Genomic DNA, 16294 nt, shown 5'->3' with positions numbered 1-16294 from the left:
CCGAGCCCCAGGGGATGATGCAGCTCCAGGGCCCTCCAATGCCAGCTCCCAGTTGGCTCGCACACCCAGGACTGCTCGGGAGCAAACCCTGCAGAGGCGGAGAGAGCGGAGCAGATCCCCGCGGTGGGGCTACGATCACCGCAGCTGGTTTGTGGTCACTATGGACTATGACCCCTCAGCGGAGGGGAGGAGGAGGAGGGTTTCAGCGCCCCGGAGGTGCACATCAGACAAACCTTCGGGGCGTGTCGGTTGTGACAGGAGCAGATTGTGACCCAACTGACCAAAGGGACACTCCAGACCATATGACATAATGCTCTGAAATAAAACGAGCGGGGAGCTTGATATTTTCTTTTATTTCAATTATTGAACTGTATTTTTCTCAACCCTCAAGTTTTCTCACCTTTACCCTTCTGATTCTCTCCCCCCAGCCTGCTGCTCCCACACTATCCAATACATCCTCAGGAACCACCACTCCCCTTCCCAGCCTTTGCTATAACACGCAGCTATCATTCCCTCAGTCTATGGACCACCCCTGTAAAATGTCCAGAAAATGGCCACAAAACGTCCACTGAGTTCATTTGGTCCACGCCTTTGGGCTCCATCTGTTATGGTGACACCCAGGACAGGAGAGGTGGTGTGTTGCGTGGAGTTATTGGGCACCAAAGCCAGCTCCGATCGGAACCACAGGATTCCCCTCGTTTTCAGGGTGCAAAGCGTCATTTGTAGCATCTAGCCCATCCTTTCAGTGCCCAAAGCCTGCTTTTCAGGGCCCAAATCCTCATTTTTAGGGTCCAAACCTCTCTTTTATGACCCATAGCCTTTTTCAGGGCCCACAGTTCCTTCTGAGGGTCTAAACCCCAAAGGCGGAGCTCGTTGCCTGGCAACGTCCGCCCAGAAGTCTGTGGGGAGCCAGTGGACCCAGGACAGCCAATCGCATTTGAGGAGGCGGGGGAAAGGCACCTGATTGATATGTAACCAGGCTGCCAATCAGAAGAAACATCACCTCGGGGAAGGGCGGGCACTGGTGGTGGGGGGAGTGACCCCTCAGGCAGCCAATGAGAGAGAGCATCATGACAGGGGAGGGTGGGCCCCAAACCAGGGCACAGTGACATCCCAGGTGGCCACTCAGAGGCACCATTAACTCAGGTGGTGGGCGGGGTGTGACTGCCTGAGAGCCAATGTGAGGCAGCATCACCTCAGGGAAGGAGACTGACAGCCCTCCCGACCTATGCCGGCAAAGACTGATGTGAGAAGAAGGCGGGCTTCGCTGGCAGCCAGGCCGAGCTTCAACATGGCGCCCGTGGGGCCTGCCCCGAGGCCGAGCAGCCCCCGGCCAGGCCCAGGACCCCTCTTCCCCCCTTCCCCCTCTCTCCCCTCTCCCCTCTCTCCCCTCCCCCCGCCCCCGGCCTCCCCCATGTTCTGCCATGGGGTCATCACAGCCTGGTTGGCCGGGTGCCTGGGACCTTCGAGGCCCGTAAGGAGGGAAGACGTCGGCCTGGCGCCCAGGAGCCTTGAGGCCGCTAGGGAGGGGGAGAAGAAGTCGGCCTGGTGCACAGGACCTTCAAGGGCTGAGGAGGAGGGGAAAGGGGACTGATACGCGACCAGCTCGGTCCGAGAGCGTGGCTGTTTGCCTGATGAAATGGCATGCGTTACGCTAACCGTAGTCGCAGGGGTCAGGAGCAGGGGGTGGCGCTGACAAGTGCCATTGTGAATTGCCTCCATCAGATGGTTCCTGAAGTGCTAGGATGGCAGCAGTGCAGGGCCCAAACAGCAGGTGAGGCTGGAGGCCCCTGGTGACCTGGATCGGAGGGGGAGGGAGAGCAGGGGACAGGCTGGGGGCAGCCGGAGAGCGGAGGAGTTTTCTTGGGTGAAGGTAGTCAGCATCTGCTGTCCTTACCCCATCGCTGGGCAGGGCGAGGCGCGACTGTTGTCTGTCCACTGTGTGCTTTGCCAGCGGCCCTGCTGCAGCCAGCAGCCAAAGTCATCAAAGAGGGAGAAGACATCAGGCAGATGAGGCAGCCCGGAGGCTACTGCCCGTCTTGAGGCACTGATGATCCACCTCCTGTGAGCAGATGGAGGTCAAGAGTGGCAGCTGAAAACCAGGCCAAAGAGGCCGAAAAGAGGTTTGTTGAAAGAGGGCTGAAGAGCAGCCCCCTCCTGCTGCCCTGTTGCGGATGACTCCTCTGTGCTCGGTCCCCACGGCATCGGAGGCGGTACCGAGGTGCTGGAGTGAAACTCTAGGATGCTGCAAAGGAGCAGGCAGTGACAGGCAAGAAGGCAGATCCTCTCCTCGGCTGCATGGTCCCTCCTGTGTTTAGCAAAGTCGTTGGGTTGCAGCGCTGGATAGCTGAAGAGAGCTTTGCAAATTGACGTTTCCAATGTCAAAATGTCGACTGAGGGCAGACACAGTCTGCACAGGTCTGCCAGAGCTTCCTAGAGCCTGGAAGCCCTGGCAGCTGGTTCTGGTCAGGCTCCTTGTTGCCTCTACTAATAACAGCAGTGAAATATATAGATATCTTTTTAATCTTTCCTTTTTTTGTTTCCGCAGGCATCTTCAGAGCAATAATACCAAAAAGTCAACTAAGAAAAAACTCTGGCCAGGTCATCCTATGGACAAGATGCCTTCCGTAAAAGGAGCTTCTTGCACGAGAATTCCTCAGCCACGTTCACCCAACCAAGCCTGCCTGCCATGGCATTTTGTGAAGGGTAACAAACGCCATGCTGCCCAAGCACAGGAGCTGTAGCTAAAGCATGTGAGTGAGGAGTGGGCGGCAGAGGCCCACCGCGCTCAACATCCAGCTGCCAGGATCCTCTGCTTCCCTGGTGGCATCGGGCACTGCCAGCTCCTGAGCCCTGAGCCTGTAATGAGCTCAGCAGGGAGGTAACTTTGCACCTCTGAATGTCAGATGCCAGCTGAGGCATCTGTGCTAGAGGAGGCTTGGAAGCAAAGCTGACTTTGTCCTGGAAGGCGAGGTTGTGGTGCAGTAAATAAATAAAAGTGTGACCTGTCCCCTCTGTCTCTCGCTCCTGTCCCCTCTCCTGCCCTCCTTTCCCCCCTTTCCTCCCTCCCTGAGCAAGCCCAGGCCCCATGAGCGGACCGAGGGACGGCAGAGCTGTGCACACACTTGCGCTGCTGAAGGAACAGGCTGTTCTCGAAGGCCGTCTCTCCGCAGGCCCAGTGTCCCCGCTGGCTGAGGAGCGAGCTGCAGTGGCGGGGCAGCGGGCGCAGGGTGGCTCTGTGAGGAGAGGCCCGGGCTGCCCCTGCCCGCCCAGCAACAGCTGTGCCATTGGCCATGGCTGAGCCATGCACTTGCACATTGACCAAGCCCCAGTTCAGAGCAGAAATTGTTGTTACTAATCCTGGGTGCCAGAGCGCTGTTCCTGCTCTCTCCTCCCCGGTGTGACCCGAGCGCACGACTGCCCTGCCTGGTCCTGCCTTGGTGCTTTGGGAACTCGGGGGTGAAAAGGAAAGACAGACTCGTGTAGTTACGGGATCTCTTGAGGTGTCCTGGGTTTGCCTTGCTGCTCACTTCTGTAACGTTTGCTGGGCTATTCACTAGATGTGTGCCTAGAGAGGCAAATCAGGCCATGAATTAAGTTTCCAATTACAGGTTTCCTTCTTACAATAAAACATGCTTCCATTTTCTCATCAGTAACAACCTGAAAGATAGAAGCTGAAGCAGGAGGTGCCTCTTGTGAAAACAGGTAACAAGAGGTGGTTGTATTCAGTTGTTCCTTAGTTGCTTCCTACATAGGGAAACTGTACATTAATTTAATCTTTTGTGTATAGGCAGGGCCTTGCTAATGTTACTGTGTAGGCAGCAAGTCTGTGGCTGTCAGGCTTTCTGCATGTTTGTGACTGATTTTTCTTGTTTCTTTTAATACGGAATATCTTGCTATGTACTCCTGATGTCTCCGATAAGCTCGTGGGTGGAGAGGAAGACAGGGAGCTCTCTTTCCAGTTAGCATCACAGGCAAAACAGACGCAAACTCGGCTTGGTGAAAATTAACGCAATTTATTGCCAGATGAAGCTGACACCTCTCCCCGTCTTTGGGAGGATCACCGTGCACTCTGAATCGATACAGGCAGGTGTAGTCCGGGTGACCCCAGTTGCTCAGCACTTGCAGCCTTAGGTACTTCACGAACCCAGAGAGCTCGTTCTGAAAGGAGAAGAAGAAATGAGTTGCCTTTTTCCTCTCTGGCATTTGACTACTGACAGAGTAGTGCCGCAGCGAGGGACTCGTTCAACAGCTTCCTTCCAGCTGCCATGTGAGGTCTTTTGACCTATCGTGGTTCAAGATGTTCTTATCTTGCTCTCTCTCATTTGGCCAGCAGAACAGGAAAGGAAGATGCAGCTACCAGAAGCTTCAGCAAATACATTGGCAAGTTCTTCTCGCCTGCTTTGAGGCCCGTGCTCCCACAGTCAGAAGACCCAGTGGTGGTAGTAGAATGTCTCGTTGCCTTCTCTAGAAAGCCACTGAAACAGAATGGCCTCCCTGTCACTACTCACTACCAGCAACAACAGAATCCTCAGAAAGCCCAGCATTTCTAGTCTTGAACTAGCAGGCCAGTAGTAGTGCATACTACGGGATGTGGCCACGTGTATGCACTTGGAGTCCAGACAGTCAAGCTGGTTTCAGCTTCAACTGCAGCAGTTGTAAGCGCTGAAGCTTAAACCCAAAACGAAAGAGAAGAAGAACGGCATATGCCGTTAGGAAGTTAAAGCAGAAGAAGGGCCAGCGTGGCACACGCTCAAGGAGAGGGCTGCCTATAGCCCTTTGGCAGGGAAGCTTCTCCCCAGCCAACCGCATGTCTCCTCCTCTCCTATGATAGCCTTCCCTCTTTGTCCCCGTACCTTCAGCTGGAAGGTCTGACTGGGATTGAGCGCCGCCAGGAAAATGAACCGTCCCAGGAACGTTCCCTGCTCCTCATGGTGCTTCAGGCCCTAGAGAAAGCCGGGGGTGGAGAAAACAAGAGCGCCTGTTACACTGTGGGAAGACTTAACTTCAGTTGGTGAAGTACTGCTTGCTTTCAGCTACGTAGTCCAAGGAGGATGAGCACAAGGAGAAGATGAGAAGCTGCAGCTAGGCAGCATGCCACACTTGCCTACTCAATGGGTCTCAGCTGGCAGTCAGAAAAGGAGCAGACATTGCCAGTGAGAGGGGGGTAACCTCGGGATCACAAATGCCCCCTGGGATCGGAAGCCAAGAAGGTTTAGAACCGTGCACTGTGCCAGCTGCTTTTCCCTGTGGCTCCTGGGGCACCCTCTTGCCCCACAAACTTCCTTTTGAGCAGTACATTGGATAAAAGAGGAATACAACTGCCAGGAGGTTGTTTCTTCTGCGAGCCAGGAGGAAGCCGCAGGCCGCTCGACTCTTTGACCCGTATTCACCCCCCGCTTAGAAATGCTATGCGACCCCCTGCCCCCACTCTTGAGAAACCACTTACGTAGACAGCAAAGTCCTTTGGAGCTCTGGAGATACTGTCTCCATGGAAGCCTGTCCCTAAAGCATGGTCCATGGTGACTGCTCTGGGAATGATTGGCATAGACAGCTTGATGAAGACGTGTCCCTGACTTCCTGGGAAGGGCCAGCAGTTTCCCGGATGATTTTCTGGCTGAAAGGAGAAGAAGAAAGCACGTTCCCATGGAGAAGGGTGCCCTGGCTCTTATTCCTGCCACGAGCATCAGAGGATTAAGAACTGATTTGGCCCATCAGCTCTGCTCTGAACCGCAGCCAGTGCCTTCGGCGGGACCCTGCAGGTACCGAACGGAGAAGCCGTTGTGAGAATTCAGGCCTCACAAGACCCCTTCAGCGGAGAAACACTTGGATGGCAGGGAGCTGGGTGTGCTACTTGTAGAAGCTCTCTGGCCTCTCCCGGCCAGCGCCTGCTTGTGCTCACTAAGAGCCCCGGCAATCTCACACCCCAGACCTCCGCAGGCACCTTTTCCCTTCTCCTCCCGTGCCATGCTGACAGTTTTCACAGTGACTGGGAAGACAAAGACTGCAGGACGAAGCTAGCCTGTCAGAAGCTCGCGTGGAGGGCCTGGGGCACTGCGGGAGAGGAAATACTCAGCAGGGAGACACAGGAGGCAAGTAGGTCCCTGTGAGAAGAAAGCAGTAAAGAAAGCTTCGAGGAGCAAAGACAAGCGTAAAGGCCACTCAGGAGCGTGTTTGGTTCCTCCCCCCCACCTGTGTTTTTCTGTTTCTTGGTGCTCCTACCTCCAGAATAGCCTCAGGAGACTTGACGTAATCCAGCATGGGCAGGGAATACAGAAAGACTCCTTTTGTATTCCGGAAGGATGGAGAAGTCCATGGATGAATGATAGCAGCCCCTGGAAATTCAAACATGAGCATGCTCATCGAGCAATGTCAGGAGGAATATTGCAGTGTTGACTTGAAAGAGGCTTCTAAGTAGCCATCCATCTGGTACAGTGGGATTGCCCTCTTTCTTACTGGCCTGATCCCTCTGGAACACAGAGCAGGGCCTCATCAAAGTGTCGTAAGGGGCCGTGGAAAAAGACAAGAATGTGACCTAGGCTTTCTGTTCTTCAGCTGTGGTCTGGCCCGTTACAGACTGTGTCAGTGGGTACATTTTTGGGGCATGAGGGGCCCTTGACTTGTTGGCCCTTCTCTCCTCCCACTGGGCGCATTCAAACGCCCGCCTTGTCAAGCTGGAGAGGAAGCGCTTTGGAACTGGTTGGTTTGGACAATGTCACGGCACCTGATGATTTGAGGGCATAATCAGGCATCGGGACTTGGTTTTCTTCCAGCTTCTCCAAGACTTGATTGATCATCTCTTGAACAGCCTGGGAAGGAACAGAAAGGAGAGCGCCTGTTAGAAGGCAAAGGAACGGGCAAGCAGCTCCCCTGCAAGGCCAGCCAAGGTGAACACGGTTCAACTCAGCTGTAAGGAACGCTGGAATTGCCCGGAAACCTCCCAAGTTTGCTCCACTCCGATTGAGCAGTATCAGAACAGAGAGGCTGCTCACGCCAATGCTCTGCATGCTGAAGGTGCGGGAATGGGCTTTTCCTGTGGAGCTGCCCCATGCCAGGTGGCACGGACAGACAAGCCTTCTGGGCATGAGATGGGACTGGGGTAACTATGGACTGCTGAGACCATTCTTTCTTTCTGGTCCTCCCTTGAGGAGGACCCGAGATGCGGACGGAGAGGAAGGTGCGACTAAGAGAACTAATACAATTCCCGTCACGGCTCTCTCTTCCCCCAGAAGGAAGTGTGGAGCAACAGGAAAAGGAAGTGTGGCAATGCACAGCACTTGTTCCAGCAGCACCAGTTTTTTGGCTAGCTATGGCAGGGAACTGGAGTAGGATACGTGCCGGAGGGAGGAAAGAAACCTCTGAGTCGAGCCTTCTGCAGTGTGCCCTTACCCATCCGGTAAAGCCTGGGAGCTTAGCCTGCTTCGGGGCTTCGTGGAGAGCATGCTCGGTGACATCCCTGACGCTCCATCGCAGGTGATAAAGCTCTTCCTGCAGCTTACGGAGCTGTTCTGGCAGGGTCAGGGTTTTGCTCAGCGCTTCTCCTAACTCGTCTCCTGCTGGCCTAGAAACAGTGAGCAAGGGAGAGACTGTAACTGTTGTGGCTGGCCTCTCGGACGCTGTGGGAATGTGAGCCAGGCAAGAAGCAGTTGACAGCTCCTATAGAAAAGACCAATACCTTCCCTGCCTTAGGCATATACTAGTGAGAGACGATCTAAGGGAGACAGAGGAGAGCTCTCCTGGATCAGTCCTAGAGCCCTCCACCCTGATTGCCTTTCCCGTGCCTGGTTGCCGGTATCTCGTCTCTCCGTTTTTTCCTCTGCCTCTCTCCTGCTGCTCCCTCTTCTCCTTTCTTAGCACAACATCTTCCTTGCCTCGGCTAGCCTCTTCTGCTTGCTCGAGAAATACACTTCTGTCCTCCCTCTCTGCTTGACAGTGGCAGTTGCAAGGCTGCCCTCAGTCCTTGAACCTTGCCCCCTGCAAAGGTCTTCACGGGCAACTGCTGCTCCAGTGACCTCAGCCTGAGAGAAGACTCTCTTTCCCTTGGCCTCTCCTCTCCTTCGAGGGGGCAATGCTGCTTGCAGGGGCTTTCTGTTGCAGCCCAGCAATGGAAAGCCGCAGAGGGGTCTCCTAGCAGCTACTCGCAAGCATGGAGGGAGAGAACGGGATGCAGGATGGAGAAGGCTACCGTTCCGCTTGTCAGGTGTTAGGAAGGTGGAGCTGTGAAGAGCCCAGCCCAAACGCAAGGGTGGACGGATGGGTGGCCCCAGTCCTCTAATGGGCGTGGGGAGCTATAGCTGACCATTTGGCAGCAGGGAAGAAAGGGCAATGGGAGAAGGTCAGGGAGCTGTGCCCGGGGAAGTTTGTGTGAGACGGGACATAAACAATGTCCTGGTGGGGCCGAGGGGCTCCTCGAAAGAACCATCTAGTCAAGGGGAAATCATTTTTACCTCCAAGTCTTCCAGTCCCCTCCAGGGAGGTGCAAGCGCTCCTGGAATGACAATTAAGGGAACAGTCATTGCAAGCAGAAACAGGCCTTCTGCAGGAAGGAAGGCAGCGCACAACAACAGTCTCTGTACAGGCACGGGAAACAAAAGAATTACAGACCCCATGCCTGTTTGTGCTCAGGTGCTCCACTAGCGTACGCTGTGAAAACAGCACCATGGACCGGCAGGCAAGACAGAAGCCAATTCACCTTGGGCATTGTCTTCTTCCAGAAAGCCTCCCCTCTTTGACTTGGGCACGGCTTCCAGTTAAACACCATCTGTCCTGCAAAGCCTTCTGCCATTTGTCAGGCATTCATTTGCGGGCAACCTCTTCTACGTATTCCTTCCGTTTCCTGTCTTCCTAGGCAGCTGGGCTACTATCGCACAGCTTCCTGCTACACTTCCAAGGGTGGTTTGGGTACAGGTCCTTTCTTGATACCACCTGGAGAAGTTCCATTGCTGTGAAGCTGCTTGCTGAGTTACATGCCCACGAATGAATTTTGGAAGTGGTTGGCACGTTGAAGGCTTGGGCAGCAGGACTCTAACACCGATCAAAAGCAAAGGACTCAAGTCTTTCCACGCAAGCCCGTGCTTGCTTTGCTGAAACCTATGCAGGCCCAAATCTGCCTCATGGTTGTTCTTTATCAGCTGCGTGCAATGCCACGAACTGTGGAGACACTGGTGTGGGGTCCAGTTGACCTTCACCTGACTGACCTGCCAGGGTGGCTCCTGTAGCTAGCCCTAGGCACAGGCTTTTAAGGAGTGGCACTTTCTGCCCTGGGGTGACGCTGGCAGAACCAGCCTTGAGCTGAAGAAACCTAAATGTCACCTGCTGTTGGAGAGGCTGAATGTAGCAGGAGATGCAGGCCCGGCATACTGCTGCAATCCTCCAGAGGCTTTCTTCGCCAAGCTGTCCCACGTGGTAAACACCTGTCAGACATACACCAAAGCTCTCCTTACACTTCGACCTTGGTCGAAGGCTGGGTTATGCCTCGGGCTGCCCGCTCCCCTTTCTGGGTCTCTCCCAGGTGCCATAGTAGTCTCTCCTCTTGTAGTCTTTGAAAGAGGTCATGATGGTGTCCGGGCTCCGCAAGAGACGGACATTGCCTCCCCTGGACTATGCTCCTTGTCCTGCAGAAGCTTCTCAACCTCGTGGGGCAGGCGAGGTTAGCCACTGCCTCTCCCTCGGCTGAAGAGAACTGGCTTAGCCCTCGTGGGGAAGGCAAGTCACCCCTTCCTCACCCCCACAGCCATTCCTCTGAAGCAGGGGGGAGTGGCAGAGCTCTGTCGAGGACTTTCTGCTCTTAGCTGGGTTCCTCTGGTGACAGCAGGGGAAGCGGACCAGGGCAGAATGGAGCCCTGGGGACCTCCTAAAGCACCATCCTCAGGTCTGAGCTCTACAGAGACTCACCGCAAGAGAAGAGCCCGACAAGCAGCACCAGGGTCACCGTCTTCAGAGCCTTCATTTTCCTAGAGAGCAGCAAGGAGGAAAAGGATGGTGAAGCTGGCAGTACGTGTGCAGTTCAGCAGCAGCCTGGAAAGCAGCAGTAGGGACTGCAGGTCTTGAACCTGGCACTCCTGGCGTGAGGATTGGCTTGGTCCTGCACAAGCTCGAGTCAGCAGTGGAGTTGTCACCAACTGCACCAGTGGGGCATTTGGTACGGTAACGATTGGCACTGTTTCGTTAGGGACGAAGGGCTGCGGATCGACTCCAGAAGAGGAGGAGTTGGAACAAAAGCTGTGGCCATACTTCACGTCTGTGGGGTTGGAGAGGGATTCTTGGGAAATGGAAGGGACGTAACAAACGCCTGTTTCTCCTGCCCACCATGCGATGGGTGCTTGTGCTGACACAGTTCTCCACCCCCTCTCAAGAAGAGGTTCAGCCTGTACCCCTACAGTTCAACAGCCTGCAATGCAGGGGGATTGTGTGTCTCCCCTCTAGCAGCATTTCTGTGGCAGCCGGGTTATCACTGGCCCTTTTCTTGGCATAAATGCAGACAAATGCGGAGTGGGTAAAGAGGGAGGGAGGGAGGGAGGGCTGAATGTAAAGGCATGCTGGTAATCCATGGGGAAGCAAGGAGACACCAAGGCAACACCCTGGTGGCTAGGCCCTGCTCCCCTGAAGCCTGATGGGCCAAGAGACAGCACACACTGCTCTGGAAGATGGAAACTCCTCCTGCCTTGTTCTAGGAGGCTCTCGAAAGGCTTACACTTCATCAGGAATAAGCAGTCCCCTTTTGTTTTGCTAGAAGACTGCTTGGACCCCTCAGAGGATCTTGTGCTCCTTTTCCTAAGGCAGAGCTCTGGTGAGGAGCTGCCTCAGTTTCCTAAGGAAACCTCGTCTGTCAGGAACACAAGTCAAATCCAGTGCCAACAGAGGCAACAGCGGTGTCCTTCTGGTTCGGGTCAAAAGGAAAACCAGGAAAGCTGAGGGACATAACCCATCCTGCAGAGCGCAAGACAGGACTGTGCTAAGCTCTCGCAATTGCTATGGCAGGATGTATCTGGGCAACCTCTTGGAACTCCCTCCGTGCGATCCAAAATGGACTCGCCCCTCATTTTGCAGAGACAAAAGGCTTTCTAGGCGTAGTCCTGTCATTCATGAAGAGACTGAAGAGACTGCTGCTGCCTTCCACCACCTCCAGACCGAGCTCTCAGGCTGCCCTCATGTTCTTCCCCGGTCCACCCCCCACCCACCCCAGCTGATGAGGTGGAAAATACACTTGGGGAAAGGAGAGGAGGATTTTTCAAACGTACCCATTCAGATCCAGGGTATTCCGGGGCTGTGTCTCCGTATCCGCTGAGGTGCGGGCACCAGGCATCGTGCTTGCTCAGAGGCGAGCCAAAAACTCTGCGATCTCTGTTCCCTCAAGACCGAGAGTGACAAAGGTGCAGGGACAGCCCCGCTCTTATGCCCTGCTGTGTCTGCCTCAGCACCGACAACGCTTTGTGACATCAGCAGCAGTGGGTGATGTCACAAGAGAAAAGGCAGCGCCACATTTCGAGGCAAAGTCCAGTCTGACAGGGAGCAGGTTTTGCACTCCTCTCTGCAAGGGAAGGAATCCTACAAAAGCAGAATGTCTCCTACCAAGGGGTCAGCTCTTTGAATTCCCTCCGAAGAGTGACAGATTTGGGAGCTACAAGAAACCTTCCTAGCCGCTGCTTTTGGCACTCTGTAACAAGGAGGGCCTTCAGAGGCGACTGAAGTCAGGCACCAAGTACGCTCAGTGTTTCTCTGGCGGGGGCTCAGGTTCATGTTGGTGGCTCCTTTCTTGCAGCCTGAGAAAGGCAAGGAGCCATAGGGGCACAAGGGGCAGGTGCCTTGCGCGTTCATTTCTAGTTGTTGCTGTAGGCACCGCGCTCTGCATTCCAGAGGACAGTAGGCCTGTTTAGATGAGAGGAAGGGAGCGTACTCGACTCTGAGCATTCTGGCTGCTCCACGTGCTCTTGAGAGGCTGGAGTCCTCCCCTCTTCCCTAACAACAGACACCTTAGGTTTTGCTTTTGTCCGCGAACAAACGACTAGCAGAGTTGGCAAAGGCATGCTGCCTTATCCCCAGAAGGACAAGAGGAAGCCTGTCCAATCGCAGATGAAATGCCAGAGCTAGACTGCCCAAAGCAATGGCTCTGCCAGAGTGGGTGCTGTGTTGGATGAGAGCCAGGTTTAGGAGATGACAGAGGCACATCCCCCCGCACACCCTGGGGGAGCGTTGCTGCCCTGGGAACACAGCTGGCCCAGCAGGAGCAGCTGAGGCCCCTCGACGGCCATTCAGAGGCAGCTTGAGCCAGAGTTCCCCTCGAGGAAAGGTGTCTTGAGTTGGGCAGGACATACTGAACTTGATGTTGCCCTATCTTGAGTGGGTAGGCCATCGGACGCAGTTCTGGGCACCCAAACTTTTACAGTGCGTTCCTGCTTCTCCATCTGTCCTCCTGTTATCAGTTGGTGGTACTTTAACTGCACATGTGTTCAGTCTTCCATTAAAGCCAAACATGAATATATCTGTAGGAGAGGGTTCTTAGTCCTTTTTTCCATCCCTTCTTCCTCCAGGGAAGTCTCCGATAAGCTCGTGGGTGGAGAGAAGGACAGGGAGCTCTCTTACCGGTTAGCATCACAGGCAAAACAGACGCAAACTCGGCTTGGTGAAAATTAACGCAATTTATTGCCAGATGAAGCTGACACCTCTCCCCTGTCTTTGGGAGGATCACCGTGCACTCTGAATCGATACAGGCAGGTGTAGTCCGGGTGACCCCAGTTGCTCAGCACTTGCAGCCTTAGGTACTTCACGAACCCAGAGAGCTCGTTCTGAAAGGAGAAGAAGAAATGAGTTGCCTTTTCCTCTCTGGCATTTGACTACTGACAGAGTAGTGCCGCAGCAACGGACTCGTTCAACAGTTTCCTTCCAGCTGCCCTGTGAGGTCTTTTGACCTATCGTGGTCAAGACATTCTTATCAAGCAGCTACCTTGTGCTGATACACTTCTCCTACCCACTCAGGAAAAGGTTCAGCCTGTTTAGGAAAGTAACAGAAGATTGGCGAGGAGGATTGTAAGCACGCTCAGGTGACTTGCAGCTGAGGTGCAGAAGAACACATATATCATAGGAATTGTTGTCTGTCCTTGTGTGTTTGACAAGCTGAACATCTGTGTTCAGATAACACAAGGCTGTGATAGACTCAGAGGCACCCTATGGAACATGCTTGGGATTCCTGCCCTGCTGTGGGAAAGATCAAAGCACAGTGGTAAACTACTCCTGTGCGAATCCCTGAAAAACAGGCAAAACCAGCAGGTCTCGCGATCCTCTAGGAAGGACCAAGCTCTGCAATGCCTGCATCCCCGCTTGTGTGCCTCTGCCGGCTGCTGGTTCGGGGATCCCCCCGTTCACGAGGTAACAGAAATAAAGTTACTCTTTGCATTTCATCTGTGGTTTTGTGGTTCTTCCTGCGTCCTGCCTGTGCCGGCTCACCCCCCCCCTTTCATTACCTGTAGCATCATGCAATTGCTCACATTGCTGACTTGATAGAGGATCAGGCATCTGCCCACACACTGAAACATCTTAGCCTGTGCCTTTCAGTGTTCCCCAAGGAGAAGGGATTCAGCTGAGGCTGGGGGTGAGAATTCAATCTTTGGCACCCAAGAATTTCACCTTTATTAATTTCCTGTCTTCCCAAAGCCCGAGCAAGTGATGGGAAAAAAGGATGGGACGAGAGATGGTCGTCACTGCTTTTTCAGTCCATACACAGCTGAATTTTGTCCTAATACATAAGGTTTAATTCAGGTTAATTTTGCTACCAAGCAGGATTTTTGGAAAGTGTTCAGATATTGTGTGCTTCTCTTTTTAAGGGCTAAAGACTGTCTAGAAAAGCATCATCCATCATGAATAGCTGTACTGTGGACATGTGTGGAGAACAGGTGAATTTTACTCATGAGGATTAGGAATTAAGGAGTGCAACAGCTCCAAAGAATGTGAGGAACTGAGGAGTGGACACAGGGAGACACTGGCCTCTGCCCCCATCACCACAAGGAGATAAAATGTAGGGTGACAATAACCCATGATTTGTGTTGTAGTATGCCATAGCGGTATGATACTGTAGCTGTATGATGTCATAGTGGCACAGCAAAGGTACAAGTGCAGTGGCGATGCAGCCTGATCTGGTTTTGACACCCAACACTCCAGTACAACAGACCATCTTTCCTGTCCTGAATGACCATCACAACACATGGAGCCCAAGTCGTGGACTAAATGAACTGAATGGACATTGGAACGGGCATGGGATCAACTGTTTTGTTACTGATCTACTCATCCACCCATCCAAACAGTGATGTCCTGCCGTGGAGACAGGGATATGGTGGGGAATGGTGTTGAAAGGCCGAGAGAAGTCCAGGGAAATGAAGCCTCCCGTATGAAGAAATGCAGTCCTTTCATCTTAGAAAGCAATGAGGAGGGTCAGGCATGATCTGCCCTGGGTTCATCCAGTCACCTTCTCTTTCAGACACACCGAAATGGAACCCAACAGACAGGCTCCGTGACACACTCCTCACCAAAGGGAGGCTGAACAGCCTCTAGTTCCCCAGCTCGTCCTCTGCGCCTTTTGGAGAGATGCATGCAGCATACATTTTCCAAGTTGTCAGGGAGTTTCCCTGATCTCCATGAACTTGCAAAGACAAGACAGAGTGACCTCGCTATGACATCGGCTGGCTCTCTCAGCACCCTTGGATGCAGCCCCGCCAGTTCTGTGGACTGTTAATGTCTGAGCTTGCTCAAGTAACCCCTGCCTCGATCCACATCCAGTGCTGGTTGTTCTCCTCCAGAGTCCTGCTTCAAGGCACAAAGGCCTGGGAGACCTTGTTGGTGAAGAGAGAGGCAAAGAGGACAAAGAGTACCTCAGGCAGATCTGCACCCTCTCTTACTAAATTCATCAGTGGCCACACATTCTTTTTGTTGATTATTCTTGAACTGTAACTTCAGTCGTAACAGCTGATCCTGATGCCCTTGGGCTCCCTTGCAAGTATTAACCCCAGGGGAGCTTTGGCTTTCCTAAACCCCTCCCTGTTTCTAAATTCCTCCTTTGAAGTGAGACCTCTATCCACTCCACTATTTCTTTGCTACTAGAGCCAAGGCTGCCAAGGATGACAGAGGTTTTCAAATCCAGGTGAGCATCCCATTTGCTGGCCCATCTGGCAGCTGTGCTAAAGAGCTGATGCAAGGAACCTCCAGACAGCTAAGGGAGCAGTTGCACTGTGCTGTGCTGGGAATGTCAGGGGGTGGTGGGTTGACTTTTGGCCGCCAGGTGCCCACCAAGCCTCTCTCTCACTCCTCCGCCTTCTTCCCTCGCCTTGGTGGCTGCAGGGTTGTTTCTCTCACACGTGTCTCGATCCTCTCGCTTACAGCTGCTGCACACAGAGTTTTATCCTTTCTTCAAGAGGTTATCACAGAGGTGCCACTAGAATGGCTTATTGGCTCAGCTTTGGGCAGTGGCTGGTCCATTTTGGAGCCAGCTGAAACTGGCTCTCTCAGACATGGAGTCAGCTCTTGATCTCTTCTCACCTAAGCCACCCTCCAGCCCCCTCACCGCTACCAAAACCTTGCCATGGAAACCCAATACACAGGGTCATTAACGTCCCCAGGAAGACCTGAGGCCATTGATCCCGAGGCTTCCTCTGGCTGGTTAAACAAGACTTTGTCCCCTTCCTCTCCCTGATTATAGGTTCTTTATGTCAGAGCAGAGATGTGCTGGACCTCAGCGGTGGCACCAGGGCCAAGCTCAGAGGTGTAACAAAGCAAGCTGGTAGCAAGTGCCCAAGGTCCCATGCAAGCCAAAGGTTTGCTTCAGAGCATGCTGGGGTGGATGGCGGATGGCAATGGAAAGAGGAAATGAGGTGTCCCTAAGGAGAGCAAACCCTGCCGTCCTCCGGACCAGAGAGATGCAGGGCTGGACTGTGCAGTCCTGGCAGGAGAGGGCTTGGCTGCCTGCGGTGTCTCGGCAGCCCTGGAGGGCCTGTGGTGCAGGTGAAGCTGATCTCCAGGAAGGACAAAGTGCTTTTGAAAATGTCCTTGGCTATGGACATCCCGTCATCCAGGAACACTGTGAAAGTCATTGGTCTGTTCCTCGATTGCATCATGCAAGGGATGACCAAAGGATGTGGGAGAAGCACTGCCTACATCTACTGGATAGAGATGGGACAGGACTTGCCTCCCTGCAGTTGCTTGAACGAAAGCGCTGAACGTGTCTGAGGTTCTCTTGGGGTCTGTTACATGGCTGCTCTGAATGGGGATGGTGGTCCTGCAAGTCTCGTGCTGTCCCTGCCAGCTGCGT

At 53.8% G+C, this 16294-nt stretch overlaps 1 protein-coding gene across 1 annotated transcript; it reads right to left on the bottom strand.

The window, feature by feature from the left end:
• Positions 1 to 3549: 3549 nt before the first annotated feature.
• Positions 3550 to 11305, bottom strand: LOC127028650 (SUN domain-containing protein 3-like). Its single transcript, XM_050914363.1, has 8 exons — positions 11241 to 11305; positions 7390 to 7561; positions 6725 to 6809; positions 6223 to 6335; positions 5450 to 5617; positions 4857 to 4946; positions 4040 to 4161; positions 3550 to 3568 (listed from the first exon to the last, which is right to left on the bottom strand). The coding sequence occupies exons 1-8, from the start codon at positions 11303 to 11305 to the stop codon at positions 3550 to 3552; spliced, it is 834 nt and encodes a 277-aa protein (XP_050770320.1).
• Positions 11306 to 16294: the final 4989 nt, after the last annotated feature.

The sequence above is a fragment of the Gymnogyps californianus genome, unplaced genomic scaffold (assembly GCF_018139145.2).
Source record: "Gymnogyps californianus isolate 813 unplaced genomic scaffold, ASM1813914v2 HiC_scaffold_38, whole genome shotgun sequence".
Lineage (NCBI taxonomy): Eukaryota > Metazoa > Chordata > Aves > Accipitriformes > Cathartidae > Gymnogyps > Gymnogyps californianus.
The sequence above is the reverse complement of the archived record's forward strand: the minus strand, read 5'-3'. Positions and strand labels throughout refer to the sequence as shown.

Bases quoted from the DNA above. Each gene is read 5' to 3' on its own strand.
- LOC127028650 (XM_050914363.1), bottom strand. From the start codon at position 11,305: ATGCCTGGTGCCCGCACCTCAGCGGATACGGAGACACAGCCCCGGAAT. The intron at 6,810-7,389 runs GTAAGGGCACAC...GTTCCTTCCCAG, and splicing joins TCCCAGGCTTTACCGGATGG to GCTGTTCAAGAGATGATCAA. The intron at 4,947-5,449 runs GTAAGTGGTTTC...GGCTTTCTCTAG, and splicing joins CAAAGGACTTTGCTGTCTAC to GGCCTGAAGCACCATGAGGA.